Source organism: Chiloscyllium plagiosum, chromosome 16 (genome assembly GCF_004010195.1).
Source record: "Chiloscyllium plagiosum isolate BGI_BamShark_2017 chromosome 16, ASM401019v2, whole genome shotgun sequence".
Taxonomy (NCBI): domain Eukaryota; kingdom Metazoa; phylum Chordata; class Chondrichthyes; order Orectolobiformes; family Hemiscylliidae; genus Chiloscyllium; species Chiloscyllium plagiosum.
Window position 1 is genome coordinate 49,089,762 of NC_057725.1, and position 27,836 is coordinate 49,117,597.

The window sequence follows — 27,836 nt, forward strand, 5'->3', positions numbered from 1 at the left end:
AGTGTCTCAGACTGAAAAAGACTGTTTACAACCTCTGCATCATATTATCATTGATCGACATGGACCAGTTTGGGCCAAAGGGCCTATATCCGAGCTGTAGGACTCTATGACACATATATGTCAGATAATTTGCTGCCGGGATTTTCATCCATATTGCTTTTACTTCCAGATTTGACTATGTCACCATTCTCTGATTCAATCTTCGAACTTTCAGATATTTGTGCACATCCACAATCCTGTGGCCCATAGGGTAACATGCATCATCACACTCATTAGTCACCTCTATGCTCATTGACTTACATTGACTCCCAGTCTACCAGTATCTATATATAAATTAAAATTTTAAATTTTCATTATAATGTTCATATCATTGCATTAAACCAACACTTCTTCCCTCTGTAACCTTCGCCAGCCCCACAACTCTCAAGAAATCAATATTCCTCTAATTTGGGTCTCTAGTGCATCCTCCACTTCCTTTGTCCCACCATTTACGATTTTGCCTTCAGCCTAGACTTTAAGCTCAAAAGTTCCCTCTCACCTTTTCTACTCCTCTCCCTCCATTAAAATATCTGCTAAATCTTACTTCTTTGACCAGTCTTTTAGTCACTCATCATCCTTTTAGTGTGTATTTTTGTCTGATTGCTACCTTGTGAAGCACCTTTGGATTTACAACTTTAAATAAATGTATGAATATATCACAGTGGATCTTACAAAGGATAAATAACATGCACTGTTAACGTAACAATACCCAACTATAAATGACAAGTACCTGCTAGAGTACTCAGCAACACAAAAAATGCATCATCTATCAATTGCACACACTGCTATTATGTGGAAGGAGACTGAATTTTACATCCTCTCCTCCATGGATATCAACTGAGAAGATAATTTCAAAATATCAGGAAAGGAAGGGCTTTAGGATTGTTTAATTTTGGAAAAAAAAATCCATGATTACTGAAGGGAATTGATATAATTGTTGCTGTTCAAAAAACAGGAGATACAAATTAAACATTGTAGTAAGAGATCAGTGAGATGGAAACTTGCATTCTAAAAGAAATCAACTTGCTGAGAAGTTACTGACTGAAGTCACTGAAATGAACAACTTAAAGGGATAGAAGAGACGATTGTAGATGTTGCCGGGTGAGAGAGTTTTATAGTATAGTAGAAAGCAGAAAGGTGGGGGTTCATCTGTGAAAAAGCAATGGGGTTATTAGGCTTTTGATTCTAACCATATTGATGGAAAACTTGTTTTATTATCCCATATTCACTTAGACACTGTCCTACTGAAACAACCAGTTCAAGCATACCTCTGGGATAGTGCAACTTGAACCTAGACTTTCTAGTTTAGAGATAGGAACACTATCACTGTGCCACAAGAGGCCAGCTATCCTTCTGATATTGCCTTGGGGGTTGCCTTATCCCATGCTTCCTATCCTCCACACTTGGCAGAAAAACATAATTTTATCAGTGCTTTTTCCCCTCTACATCACCATTGCTAAATTCCCCACTATCAATATTGTGAGGTTTACCATTAAGCAGAAACTGAACCAGACAAGAATAACATTTTGTGCCCACAAGGGTGGATCAAAGGCTAGGAATCCTGCAGCAAGGAACTCACCTCCTAATTTCCCAAAGCTTGTCCATCATCTACAAGGCACAAGCCAGGAGGATGATTAGCATCACATCCACAAACATCCGCTCCATCCACCACTGGCACTCAGTAGCAGCAATGTGTACTATCTACAAGATGCACGACAGAACTTCACCAAAGCTGCTTTGTCAGCACCTTTACCTTCCAAACCTATGACCACTAACATCTAGAACAGCGAAAGTAGTTGCAAGGGAACACCACGACCTGCAAGCCACTTACCATTCTGATTTGGAAATATATTGGTGTTCCGTCAGTGGGTCATCCTGAAGCTTCCTCCTGAAGGCCATTTGTGGATGTACTTACACCATTTGGATTTCAGCAGTTCAACAAGACTGCACACCCCAACTTTCTCAAGGGGAACTAGAGATGAACAATCAATGCTGGCCCAGCCAGCAATGCCAACATCCCATGAACAATTTCTTTCAAAAATCAGTTCAGACTGTGCTGACACTGGGTCATGATTAAATAGATTGGATCACTGCCATAAAGAGTCAGGGCCCAAATGTTGTGGTTTCTGTTCTACTATTAGCACTACAGTTGAATTGTTTAGGAGAGTGCTGTGCTAACCCAGTCATAAATGTTATTTTGATAACTGGGGAGGTGAAATAGATGTGGCTTATCTGCAGGACAATTGGAGCAGAATCCAAGAGGGATATAAATGTCAAAAATATGAATGCAAGTCAGATGGGGAGAAATTGGATAAGGCAGAGGCATTGTACAATTTTGGTGTGGAAGTCAAGGCCTGTATTTGACCAGTTACCTTTTGAGAGATTGATCCCTTGCTTGGGACCATTCATGCTTCCCCTGAGCCCAGGTATGTGTAACAGGCGGAATTATCAGCATAGGGAGGCTGTACCAGAACTCTCCATCACTTCTCTGTTGAAATGTGGATCATATCAAATATATGAACACCAATAGATAATCTGCCAATTTTGCTCCCACACAAAAAAAAATGTGGTTCAACTGCAGAAAACATTGAAGAAAATTTAGTTAAATGTTTACAGACTATAAAAATCATATTATGGCTGACTGCAATATGTTCCACATGTTTGAGAACATTGTCCTGAGATATTAAATTGAAGAATCTAATACCTATTCCCCACCAGATATTCTCTCATCTCCTGTCAGGCCTATTTTAAATTATTATCAGAATGTAGTCCTCACCTGCAAAGCCAGCATGTAGTGCACATCCCTGGTTGCCCTTAAGAAAAGCATTGCATTTCTGTGGGTGAAGGTACTTGGTCATAGTGCAGTTCGTGTGGTGAAGATATCCCACAATGCTGTTAAGTTGGGAGTGTGATCAGCAACAATGAACAGGATAACATATGGGAAGTTGGAGATGATGGTACTCCCACATTGTTGTTGCTCATTTCCTTCCAAATGCATTTTGGAATATACATGTGGAAGGAAATTGCATATCCTTTTCCTTCAATATCATATTGGATCATATTTCATCCAATATCATCACCCATTTGGATGATATTTATTGCAGCCTTCATACACACAGTAGTTGCAGGAAGTAACAATTATGGCTGTGGATGGGCTGCTGATCAAGTAATTGTTTTGCCTCAGATTGTGTCAAGTTTCATGTGGTAGCGTTGTATCTGAACCCATCCAGGTCAAATGTGGAGTATTCCAGCACAGAGCTAGTTTATGCTGTGTAGATGCTGGATAGGCTTTGAGGAAACAGGAGGCGAGACACTTGGTACACATTTCCAAGCCTCTAACCTACAAGAGTAATATGTACATGGCTCATCCTGATGGTAGAGACTCAGCAGTGACAATGCCATGGGATATCAAGGGGAGTTGGAATGTTTAAGAACTGTCTACAACAAAATGTCACATTATCTGTTTTAGCATGAATTTGTAGTTTCATCTTGATGACAACTTATTTTTAGCAGACACAATGCTGCTAATTCTGGAGATTTAGTAAGGAGTGCAGAAGATCGTTTCTGGGATACAGCGTAGTGCCTGCATCAGATCGTAAGTTACTTGTCCAAATGACAATTACCTCTCATCAGAATCAGAGCTTGATTGTGGGAATCGCTATGGTCAGGCCACACTCTGTTGTTACCCAAGCTATGATGGGCATGCTTTAGGCCAGTCAGTATTGGGTTGGGACGTTCTTTTAAAACATACAATGAATACCTGTTTTTCATTTTCCATAATGATCATGTCACTTTTGGAATCGTACTCTTGGAAATCAACTGTTTTGAAGCTTAAAATTACCAATATTTCAGGCTTTTCCTCTTCCATTCGTTTTAAATTCAGCAAATCATACTCTGTGTTATTCCCAAAACAAAGATAGCTGTTTATAAGCCTTACAGAGAGCACTGTCTGTATGTGACAGCGAAGGAGAATGTTGAAAGAACTCCAAGGGGTCCACACACATCAGACATCACCATCCCTCTGAATGTCAGTCTAGTATTCAGAAACAGTCTCTCCTTTCCATGTGCCATAGCTCAGTTCAATAACGCAAAGACATTCAACCACGTTTAGTTAGTGGTCACTTCATATCTCAGAGACATTATTGTCTTTATCTTGTCTGTGCCACTGAGAGCAACTGTAGACTCTTAGTGTAGAGCTGAAAATGTGTTGCTGGAAAAGCGCAGCAGGTCAGGCAGCATCCTAGGAACAGGCTTATGCCCGAAACGTCGATTCTCCTGTTCCTTGGATGCTGCCTGACCTGCTGCGCTTTTCCAGCAACACATTTTCAGCTCTGATCTCCAGCATCTGCAGTCCTCACTTTCTACTCTTAGTGTAGAACCTAGTTTCTATATTGAGAAAGCATAGTGAGGGGGTGTTTATTGTCAAAGCAACTCAGACAGAAACTGGATTCAGCATAGTATATGTGTACCCAGTAGGGTGAGTAAGTAATGCTGCTGTTAATGTTAGTTAAAGAATGCATTCTTTGTTAAAAATATTCAATAATGAATGGGGAAGATTAAAAAGAATCAACAATTATTTCAATTATGCCAGAAACAGGATTAGTAATTTTATTTTAAAAAATTACCTATACCATTGTCCTCCTCATTACTATAAATTATGGACAGACACGACTGAAAGAGACTTTTGCCTGTTAGGATAAGAAATCATGTGTAGAGACACATGACAAATACAGAAGTTGGGAACCTATTGATCATGGTTGCAGAAAGCAGGGAAGGAATAGAGTTTAGCGAGAATGAGTCAATGGCAGCTTGAACTGACATTTTCCAAATGTCATACTTCAAACTGACATAGATCATTGAAACTCACTCCAAACTGCCACAGAACCATTCATTCCTCAGGTCATTTGTAGAAATTTTAATATTTTCTTGTAAATGGATTGCAGGGCTTGATTTTATCTACTTTGTGTACCACCTAATGTATGGGTAATATGTTACTTCCATTCTGTTTCTCTGTATGTGTGTGTTGAACAAGAGGTAGCAGCCATTTAACCCTCTGTCCCCAATCTATAACCTGTTCATGAGGCAGCACTTTGTGCTGGGGTATAGGTGCAATGGGCATAGATGCCCTTTGGTATCCCATCCCAGGCGTCCGTCTTGATATTTAATGAACGCAAACTCTGTGACTCCAACGGACATAAAGGAGCATCTAATCATGTCCTCAACTAGATCAACACAAAAGCATTTGGCAGCAGGGGAATTCACGGGCAAGAATCAACAATTGTTTCCTTCGATCTGGTCTATTAATATTAAATGTGGCAGCCTAAATCAGTCAGAAGTTTGGTGTCTGATTATGCTACAAACTCCACTGAAACATGTGCCAATACAGATGTACAGATATCATCAGATTGACACTTTAACTGAGATCAGTGTGCACTGGACACATGAACCCCAGGTCGTCCTGCTTTGTAAGACTCTGAAGCACACTTGGCAATGCTGTAACTACAGCTGGTAGTCAGGCTGGTCGCATCCCATCTGCCCAACCTCATCCATAAGGGCCACTCTGGAAACAGTACTATCACAGCAACCTGTTACTATTTGGAATGTTTGCGAAAGAGAAGGAATGCAGATTCTCAACCTTTGCCTGTGACTAAGGTGTCAGCATTAATATCAACAACATCTTCAAAAGACCAATTTAAGTAAACAATGGCCTGCCAGAGTTAGATGGAAAAGATGAACTGGCATCATGCAACGTAATCCCTCTTTGACACCTTAGTTTAGAAACTTGGTTGATGTGGACAAATTGGACCGAAGGATCTGTTTCTGTTCTGTATGACTGCATGATCTCCCCTATTAAATGGTTATGGTTACAGTGGAGCATGTCAGATGCACATTTAACTGAAGGTTAAATATTTACACAGCTGATGCAGTAATAACTTCTTGTTCTACTCCACAAAGTACACTAGAGGTATCACAACATGAAAAACTTTCTTGCTTAGTGTCAGTAAACACACTAAATTAAAATAAAATCAAGCCCATTGTCCTACATTTGTCTCATCTAATTAAAATATAGTCTGCTCCATTGGCAGTGGATACCTGCCAATGCTTGAACAGGGAAGGGCGGTGGAGAAGGGGGAACAGAACAATTTACTTCAAGGTGTTCTTCACCAGCCATGAATTGAGAATCAAGTCAATTGTCAGGTCATGCAGAAAGCCAGTGGCAGCATCCTCTTATACTGCAGAAAACCACTTGAGATGGACACAAACTCAGAGAAACAGGAACTCCAACGCAGTACTGGAATTCTGACAGGGACAGGGAGAGAGAGGAGTGAGGATTCATTGAGTAGCCTCATTTGTTGAGGTATGCATCCAACCACAGATCACCAGATTTCTTCAGGGACCTGGGAGGAGAAAAGTGGCATATCAGACAAATCATTGGCACATTTAATTAAACTCAATGCACAAAATATTAAGGAAATTTAAATAGGACCACTTATATTTGACTGCTTATGAACAGTTAGCACATGTGAATCAAAATCCAAGTTGGTTAGGATTTGGAGATGCCGGTGTTGGACTGGGGTGTACAAAGTTAAAAAATCACACAACACCAGGTTATAGGCCAACAGGTTTAATTGGAAACACACTTCAGAGCATCGGTCCGAAAGCTAGTGTGCTTCCAATTAAACCTGTGGGCCTATAACCAAATTGGTTAGGCATGCTTAATTCAGTTAACAAAAGATGTACAAAAGAAGGGATAAAAAGAGGTCTTCTTGGACTTATTGTCACCATGAATGGTATCTCCAAGAATTAGTATTAGGATTTAAGCTTTTCATCATATTCTGTATGCCTAATGTAGGGTTCTTAGACAAGATATCATAACCTTTAGCCTGGATTTAACTGGGAGTGGATATCAAATAGACAGTAGTAAAGTGAGACAAATACAAAGCACAGTTGGCATGTATGCTCAGGCATGATTAATTTCTTCCAGCCAACACTTTACATTACCAACTATATTCTGTCATAAACAAAAACAGAAATTGCTGGAAAATCTCAGCAAGTTTTTTTTTACATTCGTCAGAATTATCTATTTTTATGGTTTCAAGTTAAATGTAATATAACAGAAAACCCTGGGAAGAAAAATTATGAAGACCCCTAAAGTAAAGGCAAAAAGTTAAAAGGTAATCCATGTGAATCTTACAAAATCAGAGTTTGTGGTGTGGGCAAATAAACTATCAGGGTCTTCTCTGAGCTTAATGAAGCCAGAAGGTCTACCCTTGATTTAAATCAGAATATTAAACTGCTCATGTATTCTCTAGGTGAAAATAAAGTTAAAAGCCATGTAAATGTGAAGGTTTGTTACCTGGGCCAACGTTTTCCAGGAGAGGGGTGTGATGAAACTCCATTAATGATAAATTATTCACATGGGTTACAGAATTAAACAGTTGTGTTGAAGGTAAAGCTAATTAGCTTGTTTTTATGTTCTGTCTCATTCTAAATATACCACACTGTCATGGAGATAAGCTCAGGGACTTAGATGGTTATGCTGTTTTTCCTCACAAAGGAAGCTGTGGTTTTGGCTTAGTACAAAGGTGCATGGATAGGATAAATAGACTAAGTCTTTTCCCTGGGGTGAGGGAGTTCAGAACTAGAGGGCATGGGTTTAGGGTGAGAGGGGAAAGATATAAAAGAGACCTAAAGGGCAACTTTTTCATGCAGAGAGTGGTACGTGTGTGGAATGAGCTGCCAGAGGATGTGGTGGAGGCTGGTATAATTACAACATTTAAAAGGCATTTGGATGGGTATATGAACAGGAAGGGTTTGGAGGGATATGGGCCGGGTGCTGGCAGGTGAGACTAGATTGGGTTGGGATATCTGGTCGGCATGGACGGGTTGGACCGAAGGGTCTGTTTCCATGCTGTACATCCCAATGACTCTATAAACAGGAGCTCATTGACTTGGCACAGTTAAAGGAGACGAATGTTAGGCAGGCGTACACTTGATGATCCTAACTTTATTCCTCCCCCACATGGAATGTGGATCAGGGCTCAAGCTCAGTTAGATTTTATGTCAGGCAAAGAAGCTGGAAGTTTTGCCTAGTTGAAACTTGGAGAAAGTGATCTCCAGTGGTCCTCACAGAGCCTTGTGGCAGATATCAATCAGCAAAGTTAGAAGGACTGAGAGAGGGAAATTGGTTATCTTCTGGCAGCCAGCAAAGCACCTTAGGTCTTTAAGGAAATGTTGGAATGTCACTTAGCTAAACGTGAATGGATTGATCCTCAAAAATCTTGTACCTTGGAGAAACCTGGAATACTGAGGAGAATGAAAGTAAATTTCAAAGGCATACCTTTGGGTTGATCCCTAAAGAAGGGAATGAACTTTCAAGATTTTATAAGTAAATTGAAGTCTTGGAGGAAGTAACAAATAGAACTGAATTTACAGTATAGGACTTTATGAGTTATAGTGTTAAGTTGTTAGTGCTGTTTAATTTATTTTTGTACACATTTTTATTGAAACATATGAAATCTTTTCATGTTGTAAATTGCTAGATGTTTGGATTCCTCTTAAACATGAATGGTTTCCAGCAGACTTGCGACAATCTATATGAATGCTTAGTTAACTCTCTTAAGACTCTCTTTGGCTTCAGCAAATTACCCAAGTAGATCATAAGAACACATTATTTTGAAACAGAATAATTTTCAGTTTTTAACTGTATTATAGGAAGACGGTTGAACATCTTTACCCTGATAATCTTGAGGTTGTGTGCATGTGTGTATATTAAAACTATTTAAGGAAATTAGGGTCCATCTTTAATTTCCCAACAATTGAGAGCTAAAATGTCAACTTATGAAAACTGGGCATTTGACAACAAATGTCATGGTGATAATGGTGTGAACATTACTTACCCTATAATATCCTTGAAGGCTTGCAATAAAGGCTTCACTTGGTAGTTCAAGCCATGCTTGTTACACAGTGATTTCACCAAAGGGGCAATTTTGTAGTAATTGTGACGTGGCATTGTTGGGAAAAGACTGGAAAAGAATGGGGATTACAGAAAATACAATTAAAAGCTGTCATTTATAAAGGAGGCAGGTGTTTGGCTAATATTTCAACTGGAGCCAAGAAGTATGGCCCCTTTTCCTTGAACCCCATTCCAGCCTTAGGTTCTTTCTTTCTTTGGTGCTGCTTAAGGCAACATGATGAGTTGAAACTCATCTAGCAGAATCAGTAGAATCAAAATCAATTTATTTGATAAACTTACTGCACTGATTCTGCTCAGCACTCTATGTTATCAGGGCCTTCTGGGGCAGGACCTAGACATTTACCAGCATCAGGCTGAGACTTCATTTCTCTTAGCAATCGGGCTCATATACCATACATTGTGCCAGATGTAACGTTCCGTTGTATCAAGACAGCCAGAAAAAAACCGTTATGTGAAAAATTTATTTTGTGGATCCAGGGAGCATACAAGTTCCACAAAAGAAGGTGGGCCTTTGTCTCCCTGGACTGCTTTCCTGTCAGCCTTTCTGCAGTCCCAAAGCCAGCGAGCAGCAGTAGGAAGCCTAGGTTTGGCCTGCAGCTCGCAAACAGCATGTTAATGAAGAGCCTAGCCTTGGGAATGCACCAAACCATCGAATGGAACTGGCCAGCTGCCTGACAGTTCTCCCATCCCCCAGCTCGAATATGTTACAGATATCTTCAAGGTCCATAACTCTCACAACATCCAAATCAGTCTCAGTTGAAGAAAGCAGTACACACATTTTAATCATGAACAAATCTCATTATTTTGTTACAAAGAAAGCAAGTAAACTAAAACTATTGTCAAAGTGTATGCTAAGTCCCAAACTGTGGAGATAAAATGCAGCCTCCAAATTATTAGCAAGTTCTCTACAGCTTACACAATCAGCATTTAAAGCCTTCACCTCATAAAATATTCCTCAGACAGGAACATCTGAGTTCTTGGCAACAAGCCATGCTTTTTCTTCATTCACAGGATGGGGGTGTCACTGGTTGAGACTGGCAATATTAATCAGCTCTGGTTGCTTGTGAGAGGGTGGTGCCTTGTTGAATCACTGCAGTCCATGTGGCAATGTGGATTATTACAAGGCTTTGTGTAATTAATCACCCATGTAAGATGGACATTGCAACCATCATGGGTGATTTTAATTTTCATAGAGATTTAATGAATCATTTTAGAACAATAACCTGGAAAATGAGCTGATTGAGTGTATTTGGAACAATTTCTTACAGCAGTACACTTTAGAGCGAACTATGGAGCAGACTACTTTAGATCTGTCAATGCACAATCAGACAGAATTCATTAATGATCTCTTAGTAAAGGAATTTTGGTGGGGGGTGGTTTGGGGTGGGGGTAAGGGGTGTCCATTCCCATCTGGGTCAGAGTCTGTGTGGTTCAGATGGTCTGGGAGAGGTGTCGTTGTGGGTGTGTGTTAAGAATAGAGTCTGCCAATGGTTACTTAGCAATGTATTTAATAGTCTAACTTTTCCTTAGTAACTATATTATGTAATTTCATCAGAAACATCTAAAGTCTCTGATTAAAATGGAGACATTCAAAATTTAGAGAAATATCTCAGTGGACAATTACATTTTCTGGGCAATTCCTTCAGACTCTGCTATGATGAGGATTCCATGGGGTCCTGTCTACATTGGTATTGCCACTATCTGGCCAGTGAAAAATCCAGACCAAGGACACTACTTTGGGTGTCCTGGTACATGATGTAATGTTGGTATGCAGATGCAGCAAGTGATTAGGAAGGCCAATTGAATATTTACTTCTATTGTATGATGAACCAATTGTAAAAGTAGGGAGATTCTGCTTGCGAAACAGGGATTTATTGAGCCCATGTGTGAGGTCTGGTGTATAGTTGAAGTTTTCTTACTTAAGAAGGAATATATTTGTAAAAGGAACAGTTCAGAGAAGGTTTGCTTGATGAAGGAGTTATTTTATAAGGCTAGATTCGGCATGTTGAGCCTATTTTCATTGGCATTTAGAAGAATGAGTGGTAAGATACCTGCTCCATGACACTGGATGCATCCCTTTAACCACCAAGGCAGCTTGAAAGCACCAAAGCAAGTATCATACATGCTATAGATCCACATAATCAGAATCTGTTTAGATAACTATTGTGCCAACTTTTCTGGAACGAACATCAGTTTCTCCAGCACCTGCACCACTTCAGGGTGGCATGCAGGCTCAGTAGTTAGCATTGTTGCTTCATAGTATCAGGGTCCTGGGTTTGATTCCACCCTTAGGTCACTGTCTGTATGGAGTTTGCACATTCTCCCTGTGCCTGCATGGATTTATTCCAGGTGCTCCGGATTCCACCCATAGACCAAAGATGGTGGATTGGCCAAGCTAAATTGCCCATTGTGTCCTTGGGATGTACAGGCTAGGTAGATTAGCCAGGGGAATTGCAAGTTTAAGGGGATAGGGTTGGGGTGTGTCTGGGTGGGAGGCTCTTTGGAAGGTCAGTGTAGAATCGACGGGCCAAATGGCCTGCCTCCACACTGTAGGGAGTCTATGATTCTATGGCTTGACATTGGCTATTTTCTAATGGCATTCTCACAGTGCCTCTCAATGCCAAATAGGGACATGATCAGGTAAAGAAGACAGTCAACTGTTACTCAATGTGTATCTTATATGTAAACTATCTGACAAAATATGAATGTCAGTATAAGCTTCACAATATGAAACATGGAATTTGTGTGTTAATAACTCTGTTCAGGTAGTTCTACAATATTGCAGTCGATGAAATAAGTAATTAAAATCAGAATCATCAATGAAACAGCATGTTTCAGAGATTTCGGAAAGTAAAACAGGAAATAATTTTCATATATATGTATCAATTATTTAAGTCATTGCTTCATTTATTAAGGTAAAGCAAGTTTCTCAACACAACACAATTTTGCACAGAATTGTGGCACAGAAAGTATACTTTATTTAGAAGTCTTTGAGAAAATCCAATCAATCAGGTTTGATTCTGACCTTGGTCTTCAAGAGGTAGCTGCAAACGTTCCCCCTGCAGCACACCCTCACACCATCACTGCCACCATCACCACCAGCACCCCACCAACAAAACCTAACCCATCTTAGAAATGTTTCCTATTCACTTACTGGTGCTCAATCTGGAAGTTGAGATGGCCACTAAACCAGTCATTGAAGGAAGATTGTTCAATATTACATGTGGAGTCCAACTGGAGAGTCAAAAATAGAATATAGATTATTAGCCATCCTGAAAGACAATGATGAAACCTGTTGTCCTAACTTTAAATTCCAGCATTGGGCAGCTGTCTGTGTGGTGTTCGCATTTTCTCCCCACATTTGCATGTGTTTCCTCCAGACAATTATAGGGTTTGGGTGGGATGCTCTTCAGAGGGTCAGTGTTAACTTGATGAGCTGAATGGCCTGTTTCTACGTTGTAGGGATTTTATGATGCTATGAACTGCTAAAGATGTCCTCTACATTTCAATGCTACAGCTCATTGACTAAATATATTAGAGCTCTGCTTGGTTCAATGTCAGACAATTGAGCTGTCTTTCTTACAAAGCTACTCTCACTATATTTGTTTTGTTGACAAGAGTGAGGAAAAATACAGAGCAGGTTTGTTGACTTCAGCTGAATCACATTATGTGCTTCTCTGACTTGCTCTGTGAAATCCCAACTTGTAGTTCAGGAGACAGTGACAAGTGAACTATCAACCATGTTTGTTTTGGAAATAAGTTCTACATCATTACCAAATTCTTGAGTTGGGTTGCCGTATTCAGGTACTTCTTTCCATTCATTCATGGGATGTGACGTTGTACTTGTATAGAGTGACACGTGACCGATACACCAGTGTTACTCTGCAAGTTTCTAAATTACAGGCTAAACCACCCTTTGTTCTGATTAGACTCAACCTGGAATACTGCATTTATTCAGCCTCTGCACATCAGGAAGGATACAGTTGCTTTGGAGAAAGTGTAATTTGGATTTACAAGAATGATATCAGAGCTAAATGAGTAAAATTATCAGGACAAATTCCCTTACTATGTTTATATCCTCTTGATTACAGAACCTTGAGGAGTGATCTAATTGAATTGTTTAAAGTGTTTTAGATTTAACAAAATGGAGAGAGAAATTACTTCCGCTGCTGGGAAACTTTGAACAAGGACCTTAAAATTAGAGTTAAGTTGATGAGGAATGATGTCAGAATTATTTCTTCACACAAAGGGTAGTGGAAAACTGATATTATCTCCTGAGCAAGCTGCTGAGTCTAGGCATATCCACAATTTGAAGACCAGGACTGATAGATTTTTCTTCAGCACGACTATTAAGAATTATGGACCTAAGATGGGTGGATGGAGTTTAGATACAGATGAAATGCCATCCAACTGAATGATGGAGCAAACTCAAAGAATTGAATGTCCTACTCTTTTCTGTTTCACTAGCTGTATGCTCCTTTATTGGTGTTATATCTGCCTGAAGTTGGTCTGACATCTGTAGCCTAGTCTATGTTCGAAGAAGAGGAATGCTGGAGCATAATGGATATGTGGAGAAAAACCATGCAAAAAGGTCAGGAAAGAGTTAACTGGTCCAGCATGTCTACCCCACCTTGACTTAGTAGATTCCCTATTCATCATTTACACATGATCCCTGTCAGAAATTTCCTGGAAGTAGCAAAAAAGTGGAAAAGAAAACTCCAGGACAATTCAGGGATAACAATGGGAATCCTCTCCAAAGTCAATCAAACAAATTTGAGGAGGTCATTGTCATCACTACTGTTAATCTCACTTAATCAGCAATATTCATAGGAACGAATCCAGTTCCCTTTTGAAAAGTTGTTTCAGACTAAATGCCATGAAAAGAAACTGATGCATTGGGCCAAATGACTAGTTTCATAGGTTCAAAATGACCTCCAGCCTCTTAAGACATTAATTACAGATCGGATCCCAAACCATGTCATATCAGTGCAAATTAAATAGTGCAAGCAGTCTCTAAGTTGTTTACTGAATGGTCTCACTTGGAAGGGATAAAAGAACATCTATAAGTAAGCTATCAAGATGTTTCATAATGATCTAATGGTTCTAGCAGCAGAATATTTCACTTGTCCTCCGAAAATGAAGCGATTAATTCAAGCAATGGATGTTATCATTCCTCTTTCCCTAGGACACTAGCATCAACATTTGACCCCCAAAACCTACACTTATCTTCCTGGCAAAACAGGTAAATCATCAAGCATTGTAGGAACAATGACTGGCTTGTTTTGAACTTCTGAACTTTTACTGAAGATAGGGAATTCACAACCTGGAGGATCATAAGCAAAAACTCATCTGAGCAGTTCACAGCGTCATACACAGGAACATTAATCAAATACAACATCACACAATGCTCCCAGAATACAGGCCTGAGTGATATAGGCCACTGCAGTGTTCTCTTCTCTTATTCTTATTTTTCTTTCGAGCTCTAATGAAAGGTCACAGACAAGATACATTAACTCTCGTTTCCCTCTTTACCGAGTCTGCAGAGTTAGCATAGTATTTCCAATCCTGATTTCAGATTTCAGATTTTGTTCCTGTGTTTCTTCTGTAGGAAGACAGAGATACGGGCTCTTATACTAGAAAGGATTGAGATTATTAAGGAGGAGGTGTTATAAATTCTAGAAAGTGTGAAAGTAGATACGTCCCCTGGGCCGGATGGGATTTATCTGAGAATTCTCTGGGAAGCTAGGGAGGAGATGGTGGAGCCTTTGGCCTTGATCTTTGAGTTGTCATTGTCTACAGGTTTAGTATCAGAGGACTGGAGATTGCAACTGTTGTGCCCTTGTTCAAGAAGGGCAGTAGAGATGACCCAGGCAATTAAAGACCGGTGAGCCTTTCATCTGTTGTGGGAAAGGTTTTGGAAAGGATTATAAGAGATAGGATTTATAATCATCTAGAAAATGACAATTTGATTGGAGATAGTCAACATGATTTCATCAAAGGAAGGTTGTGTCTCACAAATCTCACTGAGTTTTTTGAGAAGGTGACCAAACATGTGGATAAGGGTAGGGCAGTTGACTTGGTGTACATGGACTTCAGTAAAGCCTTTGATAAGGTTCCACATAGTAGGCTTTTGGACAAATGCGGAGGCACAGGATTGAGGGTGATTTAGTAGTTTGGATTAGAAACTGGCTTTCTGTAAGAAGGCAGTGAGTGGTGGTTGATGGAAAATATTCAACCTGGAGTCCGGTTACTAGTGGTATGCGACAAAGATCTGTTTTGGGACAACTGCTGTTTGTCATTTATATAAATGACTTGGACAACAGGCATTGGTGGATGGGGTAGTAAGTTTGCAGATGACACTAAAGTCAGTGGAGTGGTGGACAGTGTGGAAGAATGTTGCAGGTTGCAAGGGAACTTTGATAAACTGCAGAATTGGGCTGAGAGGTGGCAAATGGAGTTCAATGTAGCTAAATGTGAGGTGATTCACTTTGGGAAGAATAACAGGAAGGCAGGGTATTGGGTCAATGGAAAAATTCTTGGTAGTGTGGATGTGCAGAGGGATCTTGGTGGCCATGTACATAGATCCCTGAAAGTTGACCCAGGGTGATAGTGCTGTTAAGAAGGCATACGGTGTGATAGGTTTCATTGGTAGAGGTATTGAGTTCTGGAGCCGTGATGTCATGCTGCAACTATACAAAATGCTGGTGCGGCCTCACTTGGAATATTGTGTACAGTTCTGGTTGCCCCATTACAGGAAAGATGTGGAAGCATTGGAAATAGTGCAGAGGAGATTTACCAGAATGTTTCCTGGTCTGGAGGGAAGGTCTCATGAGGAAAGGCTGAGGGACTTGGGTTTGTTCTCATTGGAGAGAAGAAGGCTAAGAGAGGATTTAATAGAGACAAACGAGATGATCAGAGGATTAGATAGGGTCGAGAGTGAAAGTCTTTTTCCTAGGATGATGATGTCGGCTTGTACGAGGGGGCATAGTTGCAAATTGAAGGGTGATAAATTTAAGACAGATGTCAGAGGCAGGTTCTTTACTCAGAGAGTAGTAAGGGCATGGAATGCCCTGCCTGCCAATGTAGTTAACTCAATCCCAATTAGGGGCATTTAAACAGATCTTGGATAAGCATAAGAATGATGATGGGATAGTGTAGGGGGATGGGCTTAGATTAGCTTACAGGTTGGCACATCGAGGACCGAAGGGCCTGTTCTGTGCTGTATTGTTCTATATGCTGTTGTTCCTAATGGTGACTAACCTGAAATATCATTGCCTTCCTGATATTGAATATCTTCTACTTGCACTAGTCCAGGCACGGCTGACACTATGTTGTATCAAACACAGAAAATGCTGGGAAACTCAGCAGGCCTGCCAACATCTGTGGAGCGAGAAAGAGAGCTCAGAAGGTCCGAAGAAATGTCATATCGAACCCAAAACATTAACTCTGTTTCTCTCTCCACATCTGCTGTTTGATCTGCTAAGTTTTTCCAGCATTTTCTCTTTGTTTTAGATTTCCTTCATCTGCACTACTTTGTTTTTATATAACTATATAAGAACAAAGAACAATACATTACAGGAACAGGCCCTTTGGCTCTCCAAGCCTGTATTAATACATTTTGCCCATCCATACTAAAACTGTCTTCATATCCCTCCATTCCCTTAATATGCTTATATTTCTTGAATGCTGCTATTGTGTCTGCTTCCTTCACCTCTTCTGGTAGCATGTTCCAGGCATTCACCACTCTGTGTGAAAAACCTGCCTCACACATCTCTTTTAAACTTCTCCCCACCCCTGCACCTTGAGCCTGTGTACCATAGTAATTGACCCCTGCATCCTGGAAGAAGACTTTTACTTTCTGCTGTAACCATGCCATTCACAATCTGGTAAACTTATATTAGGTCAACCCTCAACCTCCTGCATTCCAGTGAAAACAAGCCCAGTCTACCCAAATTTTCTTCACAGCTAAAATCCCCCATACCAGGTGACATCCTGGTAAGCCTTTTCTGTAGCCTCTCCAAAGCATCCACATCCTTCTGGTGGTGTGGTAACCTGAAGTGTACACAATATTCCAAGTGTGGTCTAACTGAAGTTCTGGAAATCAGCAGATTAACTTGCCTATCTTTATACTCAATGCCCCTTTTAATGGAGACAACCATGCCATAAACCTTTATTACTGCCTTATCTACCTGTGCTGCTACCTTCAGTGATCTGTGGATCTGCACACCCAGATCCCTCTGCATATCAATACTCCTAAGAGTTCTGCTATTCACTGTATAATTTACACCTGTACTTGACCTTCCAAAATGTATCACCTCACATTTATCTGGATTAAACTCCATCTGTCATTTTTCTTCCTATGCTTCCAACTGATCTATATCTTGCTGTATCCTCTGACTATCCGCAACTCCACTAAACTTTGAGTCATCTGCAAACTTACTAATTAGATTAGCCATGTTTTCCTTCACATCATTTATACAGACCATGAAGAGCAGAGGCCCCAGAACTGATCCCTGTGATAGAACTCCACTAGCCACAACCCTCCATTCTGAAAAGCATCCTTCCCTCTGTTTCCTATGACTAAGTCAGTCCTGTGTCCATCTTGCCAGCTCACCCGCGATTACCATGTGATATCACCTTTTGAACCAGTCTGCCGAGGGACCTTCCCAAAGGCTTTAATGACGTTAATGTAGACAACATCAACTGCTTTTCCCTCAAACATCTTCATCACCTCCTCAAAAACCTTGTAGAAGTTAGTGAGGCACAACTTGCCTCACAAAAACAAATGCTGTCTATCGTTAATAAGTCCATGTGTTTTTAAATGTGTATAGGTCTTGTCCCTGAGAATCTTTTCCAATAATTTCCCTACCATTGACGTGAGGCTCACAGGCTTGTAATTTCCTGGATTCTTCCTGTTACCCTTTTTAAACAATGGGACAACATTGGCTATTCTCCAGTCTTTGGGGACCTCACCTCTGACCAAAGAGGATACAAAGATATCTGCTAAACAAGAATGTAAAAACCTTAGCTTGATCTGATGGAATCTTTGGGGCAACTATGTCAAATTGTCACAGTAACACTGAGCCAATGTGATCCTTAGCTTCCACTGGGATGACTAATGCTGAATTTGGTTATCTTCAACGCTGAGTTATTCAAACTCTGATGAGCAGCAAATCTGATGATATGATATGAAATCGATCACCAATTACATTGTTCTGTTTAGTTTTATATCAAGATTTCTTGTGTTTTACCATATGGCAGTATCCCTTCAATTTGTGATCCCTTACTTCTATGAATTCCGAGGTTTTGGGTCATGAATACTGATGGGGTTGCAGAGGTTATATTTGGGGGTGACAAGCTCCCAGTCCTCTGAGACAGAAATAGTGACTGTAGCGAGGAGATTCTGTCAGAACAATCATGGGCTCACTGAATATCCACTAAACAGCAAGAGGCGAACAGTGAGCCCACAAACACCCCTTACCCTTCGAAGCTGTTTGCAAAGTGCATGTGGGGGAACGGAGAGAGAGGGGTCACTGAATCTTCCACCACAAGGGAATATGGATAGCATGGCTGAAACTTTTATGAGTAAATAAAGTGCATTAAGTATTTCCATATTTAACTGACCTATTAATATGTTGATCTGTAACCTGTGAACATTAATGATTATATGTGTTACTGAATGCAACTATGTTGTGTTGTTTTTCCTAGGTCAGGGGTCACGCTAATTTTCAAGTGCTAAAATAGGGCTATATTGGAAAATAGTTTGAGAAGCACTGCCCTGTGCAATTGTCAAATTCTCTCTGACAATAGTTGACATGGATCCATGTGATCATGTCTTCTCGCTTCTGTATCATTATGAAACTATAATCAACCATAATCATTCTAATTATGTTACATGAATATTTTAATGAGCTCCTTTCTGTATTCTTAATATTCTGAAGAACAAAGTAAGTGCAATTTGAAGCTGAAATTGATAAGAGCAACAGGCGTATAATTCAATCTGTTTCTCAGAACAAAGGCTAGCACCCATTAATAATTGAAGTTGCTTCTCTGCAGATTAATGAGGATCTAATGTACCACATCTCAAAGTGACATTAAACTCACAGAAACAAAATACCCCATGGAAGAATCCTGCTGATTAAAGTTCCTGTTTTGTCTCTTTTCTCTTTGTTTCCTCATGTTTCTACTGAAAATAATGAACTTTTGCTGATGTCCTGTAGGCAACAAACCATCTTCCAGGACCTTTTCACATTGTCAGCCTCCATTTGAGACTAGACAATGACATATCAGCAGAGAGACATTATGGTCAAAGCCAATCCTATTCTGAATTGACTCTGCATAGCCCTATCCTTCCCCAGTCAGCCATATTATATACTTTCAAAGAAACAATGTAGATTTCCTTATCAAACTTTCACTGATGCAGCAAGTTTTATGATGACAATTAATCAATCAGGTTTGCACTCTATAATGCAGATAGTCATTTTAATGGTGACAGCAATTTCAGACACTTGGAAAAGCTGCAATGAAATGGTCATTTTTGCAAGTTACCCTCCTTATCTGCCTTGTCTGTACTTGCTACAAGTTAGTGGGAGCAGTTTTAACAAGAATACAAAATTCTAATCTGGCAGTGTCTACAAACATTTAGAGCAGAACTTTCATTCACCCAAGGATACAGAATTGGAAATGAATGGATCTACAATTGCACACAACCATCTGGTCTCCCACCATGGTCCTGGCTCTAGCTCCAAGACAGTTTAGTTGCGCTGCTCTGAGATGCAGGTTAGGGTCCCACAGTGGCAGTGAAGATGCCCCTCTCTCCCACCCCCAGTGTTGCTATGGTTCACAGCTGCAGCCACAGGAGAAGGAGTTTCCCCTTCACAATGATAATCTAGTAGCTTGGGCCTTTTAAAATTTAGCACCTTATAAAATCTCTTTAGTAGGTGCCTTCATTTTGAGGCTACCTAAATCAGCACTGACCACTTCTGATGGTGGCACTGCTGATCTTTTAAAAGCCCTCCAACCTGAAGAACTCGCCCTCCCACCCTTATCTGGGCAGCCAGCCTGGTTACTAACATTGCTAGCTCATTAAAAATTACAGCAGGGGTGTAGGGGGCACTGAATTACCCCTGACCACAGGGTGTTGAGCCCAGGACAAAAACTCAGATGCTTTGGGGGTTTTTATGATGTAAAGTGTCACAAACTGCCACAAGGATGTTCCAAAGCTAACTGTGAGTTACCTGCATAGTGAGCCAGTCCTTGTGCTTTTCATCATCAATGGTCATAGGAATATGGTTCATTTGGGTCACCCACACAAACCAGTGGCTCTCTATGAACCTGCAGAGAGAACCAGCACAATAGTCAAGCATCGAACGACTATCAAAATTCTTCTGATGCTAATGCTTCTATACCAATACAGCCAGTACCTGTTTTTATTTCCTATTTTTGTGTTTAAAATCAACCTATTCAGAAATGTTACGACACATTTCTGGAACCCAGGCCACTGGCTCAGAGATAGGAACATTACCACCATAGCACAAGAGTCTGTAGTTGTTAAACAGCTTTGGAAACCACTTTTAGGTGCACTTTTTGCTTTAAACAGACATCATTCAGGACCAGACAACATTTTCCCTTCAACTCCCTGCCTTTCAATCTCCTTCTCCTCAAGGCATCTACCCTCATTTCATAGGAACTGATTGACCATTGGGAGTCTTTGCTCTGTGAGAGTTCAGACACTGCAAGCTTCAAAAGGTATCACAGAGCAAGAACCTGTCCTCAGCAAATGACCACACAGAAATACGTCTTAGACGGATTAGTAAATCGCAATCATGAAGAGGAAGCTCTTTGTTTCTTTCTCTCTCTCTCTCCCTTTGAGCTGACAGAAATGAAGACCAATTGAAGCAGCTCTCTAGCCATCGGTGTCAGCTGTGATTCAGCTGGTAGCACTGAAAGTCAGAAGGCTGTGGCTTCAAGTCTCACTTCAAAGACTTCAGCATCAAACCCAGACTGACAGTAATGTGGGAGGGCATAGGTAGATAGAGAAAATCTATTTCCTCTGGTTAGGGAGGCTCAGTTTAGGGGATATTGTTTAAAGCTTACAGCTAGGCCATTCAGGAGTGAACTCAAGAAACAATTCTTTGGTTGTGGTTGGAGCTTAGAACTCTCTCCACAAACAGAAGTCAATTGTTAATTATAAAACTGAGATAGGTGGAGTTTTATTGATCAAAAGGATGAGACAATGGTAGTTAAAACTTTGTAATCTACCATGATCTCACAGAATGGCAGAGGGGCTAAAATGTGACTTCAGTTTCCATGTTATTTTACAGAACCACTTCAAATTGATAGCAGTTTTCACAAGCCCATTTGAACTGGGCTTTACCAATAACAACAGGAATTTACAGCAGGTTGGATAGTTGGACATGCAATTGGACTGCCTGATAATGAACTAGTTAAATCATAGGCATAGCCTATGGAGATAAGAGAAAAGGAGAGTAAACGTGTCCTTTATACATTTTTTTGCATTAGTCACATCTCCTCTCCCTTGCTCCAAAATGCTACATCAGCCTTTATGCGCAGTCCAACTTTTTAAACATGGTATCACTTCAGTTTATAATCCAAAAACTGTAATATTGGTGGCTGTGACTGAAACGACAGAAATAATTCTTTTGAACTTAACATACCTGACAAAGATGACAAATAGTATGGAACCAAAAAATCCATAAAAGGGTACATAGGTGTTGAAGTAGCGGATGTAGTATGTTGTTGCCCAGGCAAGATCCTGCAGGATGGAAAGGAGTAGACGAAATGTGTTAAAGGGGCAAAAGTGAGGACTGCAGATGCTGGAAACCAGAATTTAGATTAGAGTGGTGCTGGAAAAGCACAGCAGGTCAGGCAGCATTGAGGAGCAGGAAAATCGATGTTTCGGGCAAAAGCCCTTCATCAGGAATCAGGATTCCTGATGAAGGGCTTTTGCCCAAAATGTCAATTTTCTTGCTCCTTGGATGCTGCCTGACCTGCTGTGCTTTTCCAGCACCACTCTAATTGAAACGTGTTAAAGGTTTAGGGTGTGTTATTGCTATTATATAATTAAAGCAAAAAGCGTCATTTGCTCTGATGTCTGGAAAATGAAATCATTCCAGATGGTGCAACACTCAGGTCTTACCTTATGCTATCACTTCTATTCAAATTACATAATTTGAAACATTTTTGAGTGTGACTTATGTGATCAGTCAAGTGCAGGATACTATTTGATTTGAACTGATTTACTATTGTCACGTGTACATTATTACAGTGAGAAGTTTTGCTTTGTGTGCAGTACAAGCAGATTGTACCATACAAAATGCATTAGGGTAATAAAACAGAGCAAGAAATACAATGTTACATCTGCAGAAAAGGTGCGCAAAGAGCCAGATCAACATTACGTTTACAATTTGAGAGATTCATTCAGAAGTCTAATGATAGCAGAGAAGAAGCTGTTCTTGAATCTGTTTGTATGTGTGTTTAAACTTTTGTATTTTCTGCCCTTCGGAAGAGTTTGAAAGAGATTATAATTGGGGTGGGAGGGGTCTTTGACTATATTAGCTGCCTTCCTGAGGAAGTGAGCTGAGGAATGGAATTGGCTGGAATCGACAGGCAATGTACAATACCTGAGCATCCAGCTGAAACTCCGGCTTTCCTTGGTTCCAAGTCCCAGGATTTGGGTACCAACCTGTGACTCTCAAGTGCATCCTGTATTACATCATTTTATACACAAGCAAAAGCTGACACAATCTCCATCTGCCACAGTAAACTACAGTGGTATATCTGTTCAGGAGCCCAGAATTTCCTTCATAACTAAGGCCTCAACCTGATAGGTGTCAGCACCAAGGAAGAGGTGGAGTTTCTTTTCAGGGAAGATTCATAGAATCACAGAATCCCAACAGTATGGAAACAGGCCATTTGGCCCAACAAGTCCACACCACCCCTCCGATGAGTAACCCACCCAGACCCCATTCCCTTAACCTATTACTCTACATTTACCCCTGACGAATGCATTTAGCCTACACGCCCCTGAACACTGTGGGGAATTTAGCATGGCCAATTCACCTAATTTGCACATCTTTGGATTGTGGGAGGAAACCGGAGCACCTGGAGGAAACCCACACAGACACGGAGAGAATGTGCAAACTCCACACAGTTGCCCAAGGCTGGAATCAAACCCGGATGCCTGGTGCTGTGAGGCAGCAGTGCTAACCGTTGAAACACGATGCTGCCTCCCCCCTCCCCCACAGGTCTAGATAATTTTGGCATTTCTCAGACATGCCTCTCGGGTTCATTCCATGAATGAGGGGCACCAGTCTGCCACCAGGCAGTCTGTGGAGGGAAGGAAGCATGAAATTCAAAGTGGGATACAGTAGGAAGCAGGAGAAGACAATCAAAACCTCGTATTAAACATTCTGGTGCACTTACCACCCAATCTCGACGAGTAATCATGGTCATCATTATCTGAATGTAGAAATACACCGGGATTAACAGGGGTGGACCAACTAAAAAGAGAGAGCAAGAAAGTGATACCACATCAGTAAACAATGGTTATAACCGACAACATCTCACCGACTGATCCAGCAAGCAATACTTACTGAGGAAAAAGTATTCGTGCTGATAGTTGTAAGGCAAAAACTTGATCTTCCGTTTTCCAAACTACAGTGATGAAAGAGGAATTAGGTGGAATCAGATTAGTAGCCACTCAGGGCCTTCAGTATAAAATTATTTAAGAACTTCAGTTAGACTTCAGCACACAACTCTCTTCCCTGTATCTATTATTCTACTGAGGTAGTTTTGTGGTCTGACACTCCTAGGAGGGTACTACACTAGCAGGAAACAATAGAGTTACAACATTTCTCCCTGGTTCTTCAACCCATGCTGCCTATGAACAAAGTTAATCGCCAGAAACATAAAGTCACAAAATATCAAATATATATTACATGCAAATGCATCATCCACACTTTCAACTGGATTCAGCCTGTGAACTCACCCTTCTATATACAATTATTCAGATGCTTCAGTTAGTTCACGAGCAATTGAAAACAGTAGGAATGAGAATGAACAAACGTCCTGATATTTCTATTAGTTAAATAAGTCTGTTGTATCTGCCTCACAGTATGCCTCATGCTTTTTCCTTTCATTCATAATGGCCATTCAATTGAAGCACCCGAGGAATTTTCAAAATCTACTTATTATTCATATGCAATGAGCAGGTTAGTGCTGTCATCATCAAATGAGGTGTCTGACAAAAGGCTTCTAATGTCACTTTCAGTCATTTTCCAACCGTGATCACCTGAGAACTATGCTTTTATAAAGAACATCTCGGCAGCAGGCAAGTTGATCCCAGACCTACCATTTCTCCAGTGGGAAATGTGTTTGAGACGAAAGTCTGCATCCACAACTCACCATCGCTGTTCTTCGACATAAATTACCTGCACCCCTCGATTAGATTTCAGGCCATTACTCAGTCCTTTTAGATATATAGTATTCTTTTATAGATTTATTTTCCTTTATTGCTATAATAAGGCCGTTGCAATGATAAAATGTGTTTCCTGGCGTACACTAATGTTGAATTTGTTTTTGGCTTTGAGCAAAATATCTCGGTCTACACAACTTGCTCTCTCTTCCCTGAATTCTTACTTTATTGAAACCGGGATGCATTGTACGCCTTCTACTCTAACGCATTTCTTTACCCAGGTCATTAAAGCTATGGAATGTCTTGCCTTCCTTGAACCACCTTCCCTACATCAATCTATAGTCTATATACCTCACATTCTCCTTCTGACCTTAGATTTGTCAGGTCGTTTCACCTAGGTTTCACAACAAAAAGGTAATTACCTCCACAGGTTGGGTGTCTCCCAGTACAAATACCTTTAACATATTCACATCAGGGTCCTTATTAAAGATGTTGGGTTTGGCATGGTGCTGGAAGTGTCGGTGATTCCACCAGTTTCCAGAAGCCCCCTTGAAACAGAGATACCGTATCACACAATATACCAAAAGCAATATACTGAAATGAAATCCAGTTCTTGTGTGAGCTTCAAATTCTCTTTCAGTTAACCACACAAGCCAAAATATCTCACTCAATTCCCACTAGTCTTAGAGTCTAATAATTGTAGGCATTTATTCTCAGTGATTGCTCATTGTCAGGATCATCTCTAGGCAGCTGTCAAAATTGTAGCCCATTCCTTCCCACTTTTACTTGGGGCTGTGCCACAAATACTGAATCACAAAAAACGGCTAGGTTTGGTAGGCACAATTTGCTAACTTCAAGAGGAAAAAGAAATTCTGTGCATACTTATTTAGCAAGCTCTAAAAATCCTATCTCCAATGTTAAGGTTAGTGACTGCCCTTTTTGGGTTTCCTTTAAGAGCAGAAATAATGAAAGCATGAGTAATCTAGTCAATCTTTTTAAACCACGGCTTTGCCTACATTTTAAAATTTGCTGCCATGAGTATGATCAAAGAGTGCCAAGGAAACTGTTTCACAAGTTACACAGCAGTTTACTGCAGTATGAAATCAAAACTATTTTGTAACGGGACATTATGAGGTAAAGCAAAACACTAAAAATGCTGGAAATCTGAAACAGAAACAAACATTTCTGGAAGTATACACCAGATTAATCAGCATCATAGGAGAGAACAGACAAGGCAGGATAAGCTGTTAAAAGTAACTATGGGGAAGAGATGGAAAATGTATTAACAGAAAAGGAGATCTGGAAGAGCAGAATATTATGAAGTGAAAATGAGCTTAATGAGGGAAGACACAGACATTTTCTGAATAACCTAAGGAATGGGGAATGACAGATGGAAAGGGAAGCATGAACTGATAAACTGGAAAAGGGCTCTCTTGTGGCGTAGTGCTAGCGCCCCTATACCTGGACTGGGAAGGCTAGGTTTGAGTACCACCTACTCCAGAGGTGTGTAATAACATCTCTGAACAGGTTGAACAGAAAAGTAAGTTAAATAAAAAACTGGGAAACTACAAAATGGTCCGGGGCCTATGTTTACACTAATGGGTGTGAAGCAGAAATGTTGCAACACTGGATCTTGGAGGTAGTTTTATTGCTCCAACATCACCATCATTGTGATCCTCCAACCAAATACCAACCTGCTCTATCCTGGGACATGAACAGGTGTCCAGACATCGGAAAATTATAATAAAGGGTCTGCATGCCTGAAATGTCACCATGTCTATACTCTACAATAATGCTATCTCACTTACTAAGAATTTTCAAAGACTTATGGCGTTATTTTTCATTAATGCAAATTATGGAGGCAACCTCGTGTTATGGACAAATAACAAGGCTGAGTGCAGTAAAACTGAAATTTCTCTAGCTCTCTTCAGAATCAACAGTAAAACAGAACTTAGTTCTAATAAAATTGTAAGCCATGCCAATTTGCTGAGAGTCTATGTGAATAGACTAGAGGAAATCCAGCAGTTATTCCCATGTTTTTTTTAAAATCAGCTCTTTTGTTTAAGAAGATCATGTCTCAAATCCCAGCAGTTCTTATCATCCCAATCCCCAGCTCAATGATTACCTTCATGTGACCAATTAGGAACTTGTGTAACAGGTGATTCCATTTTGAACTCCGAAAGACAGACAAATGTCCAAAGTCATGTTGAAGCCAGCCTGACTGAGCCTGCAATCCAACAAAATGAACATCTTTTATCTTGGTATTTGCATAGCAAAGTTAATTTTATTCTCTTTATATTCTTACTGAGAGAAATACAAACAATGTTCCTACCCAGAAGCACAGTTCAGTGGCTCTCACGGAACTCTCAACCCACAATTGCTGACCAACAAGAAAACCCAGCAATATTTCATGAGGACTATTTTCTATTGAGACATTAGGTGGTCTACAACTGAAGCCTGCAATATCTGTGAACGTACTGAAGCTGCCTTTTCATTTGATAACAGACTGGTGCACTATTTACAAAAGGAAAATTGATCAATAGCTATACACTGGAGATATTTCAAAGCTACTAAAAGCTCTTCCTACTCAAAAGATTATGATATAGATGAAGGTATATGATATAGATGAAGGTATTAAAAGTATAATTAGCAAATTTGCTGATGACACAAAGCCGGGTGGCAGAGTGAAATGTGAGGAGGATGTTAGGAGAATACAGGGTGACCTGGACAGGCTAGGTGAGTGGACGGATGCATGGCAGATGCAGTTTATTTTTTTTTTTCCAATATAAACACTCCTGTTTATTTTTCTTTAATTTTTTTTTTCTCCTTTTTTTAAAAATTTAACCCCTTAATTTAACCCCCCATACTACCGCCTAACTGCGGTAGTGCTTATTTTTTCCCCAGCACCCATGGTGTGTGTGTATAGGTGTGAGACACAGTGAAAGACACAAAGTGCATGAATCTTTATTCAATTTCCACCACCAGGAAGATAGGAAAACACCCGGGTGGCCAGTGATAAACACTGCCCTTCACATCAAAGGGGCAGATGCAGTTTATTTTTTTTTGGTTGAATTTCTTGTTTTTTTTTATTTAATCTCCTGTTTATTTTTTTATATATAATTTAACCCCCACACTACCACCTAAGTGCGGTAGTGCTTATTTTTTCCCCAGCACCCATGGTGTGTGTGTGCAGGTGTGAGACACAGTGAGAGACACAAAGTGAATTTCTTGTTTATCCTTTTTTTTTTTAACCCTCCACACTACCGCCTAACTGCGGTAGTGCTTATTTTTTCCCCAGCACCCATGGTGTGTGTGTGCAGGTGTGAGACACAGTGAAAGACACAAAGTGCACGAATCTTTATTCAAATTCCACCACCAGGAAGA

General features: G+C 40.3%; 1 protein-coding gene across 3 annotated transcripts in view; it reads right to left on the reverse strand.

Annotated features, from left to right (window-relative positions):
- Positions 1-4,624: 4,624 nt before the first annotated feature.
- The window catches only part of fads2 (fatty acid desaturase 2), a 54,180-nt gene continuing 30,968 nt past the window's right edge, over positions 4,625-27,836 (reverse strand). For 2 of the 3 annotated variants that reach the window (XM_043706019.1, XM_043706021.1), the window contains 9 exons: positions 26,578-26,679; positions 24,875-25,000; positions 23,632-23,692; positions 23,462-23,538; positions 21,694-21,791; positions 20,254-20,350; positions 12,171-12,250; positions 8,940-9,065; positions 4,625-6,437 (listed from right to left, as the gene is read on the reverse strand). In XM_043706019.1, the coding sequence (XP_043561954.1) occupies positions 6,386-6,437; positions 8,940-9,065; positions 12,171-12,250; positions 20,254-20,350; positions 21,694-21,791; positions 23,462-23,538; positions 23,632-23,692; positions 24,875-25,000; positions 26,578-26,679 (819 nt within the window). In that variant the 3' untranslated portion in view covers positions 4,625-6,385. The remainder of the gene's footprint in view (positions 6,438-8,939; positions 9,066-12,170; positions 12,251-20,253; positions 20,351-21,693; positions 21,792-23,461; positions 23,539-23,631; positions 23,693-24,874; positions 25,001-26,577; positions 26,680-27,836) is intronic. The other variant, XM_043706020.1, reaches the window with a different exon arrangement.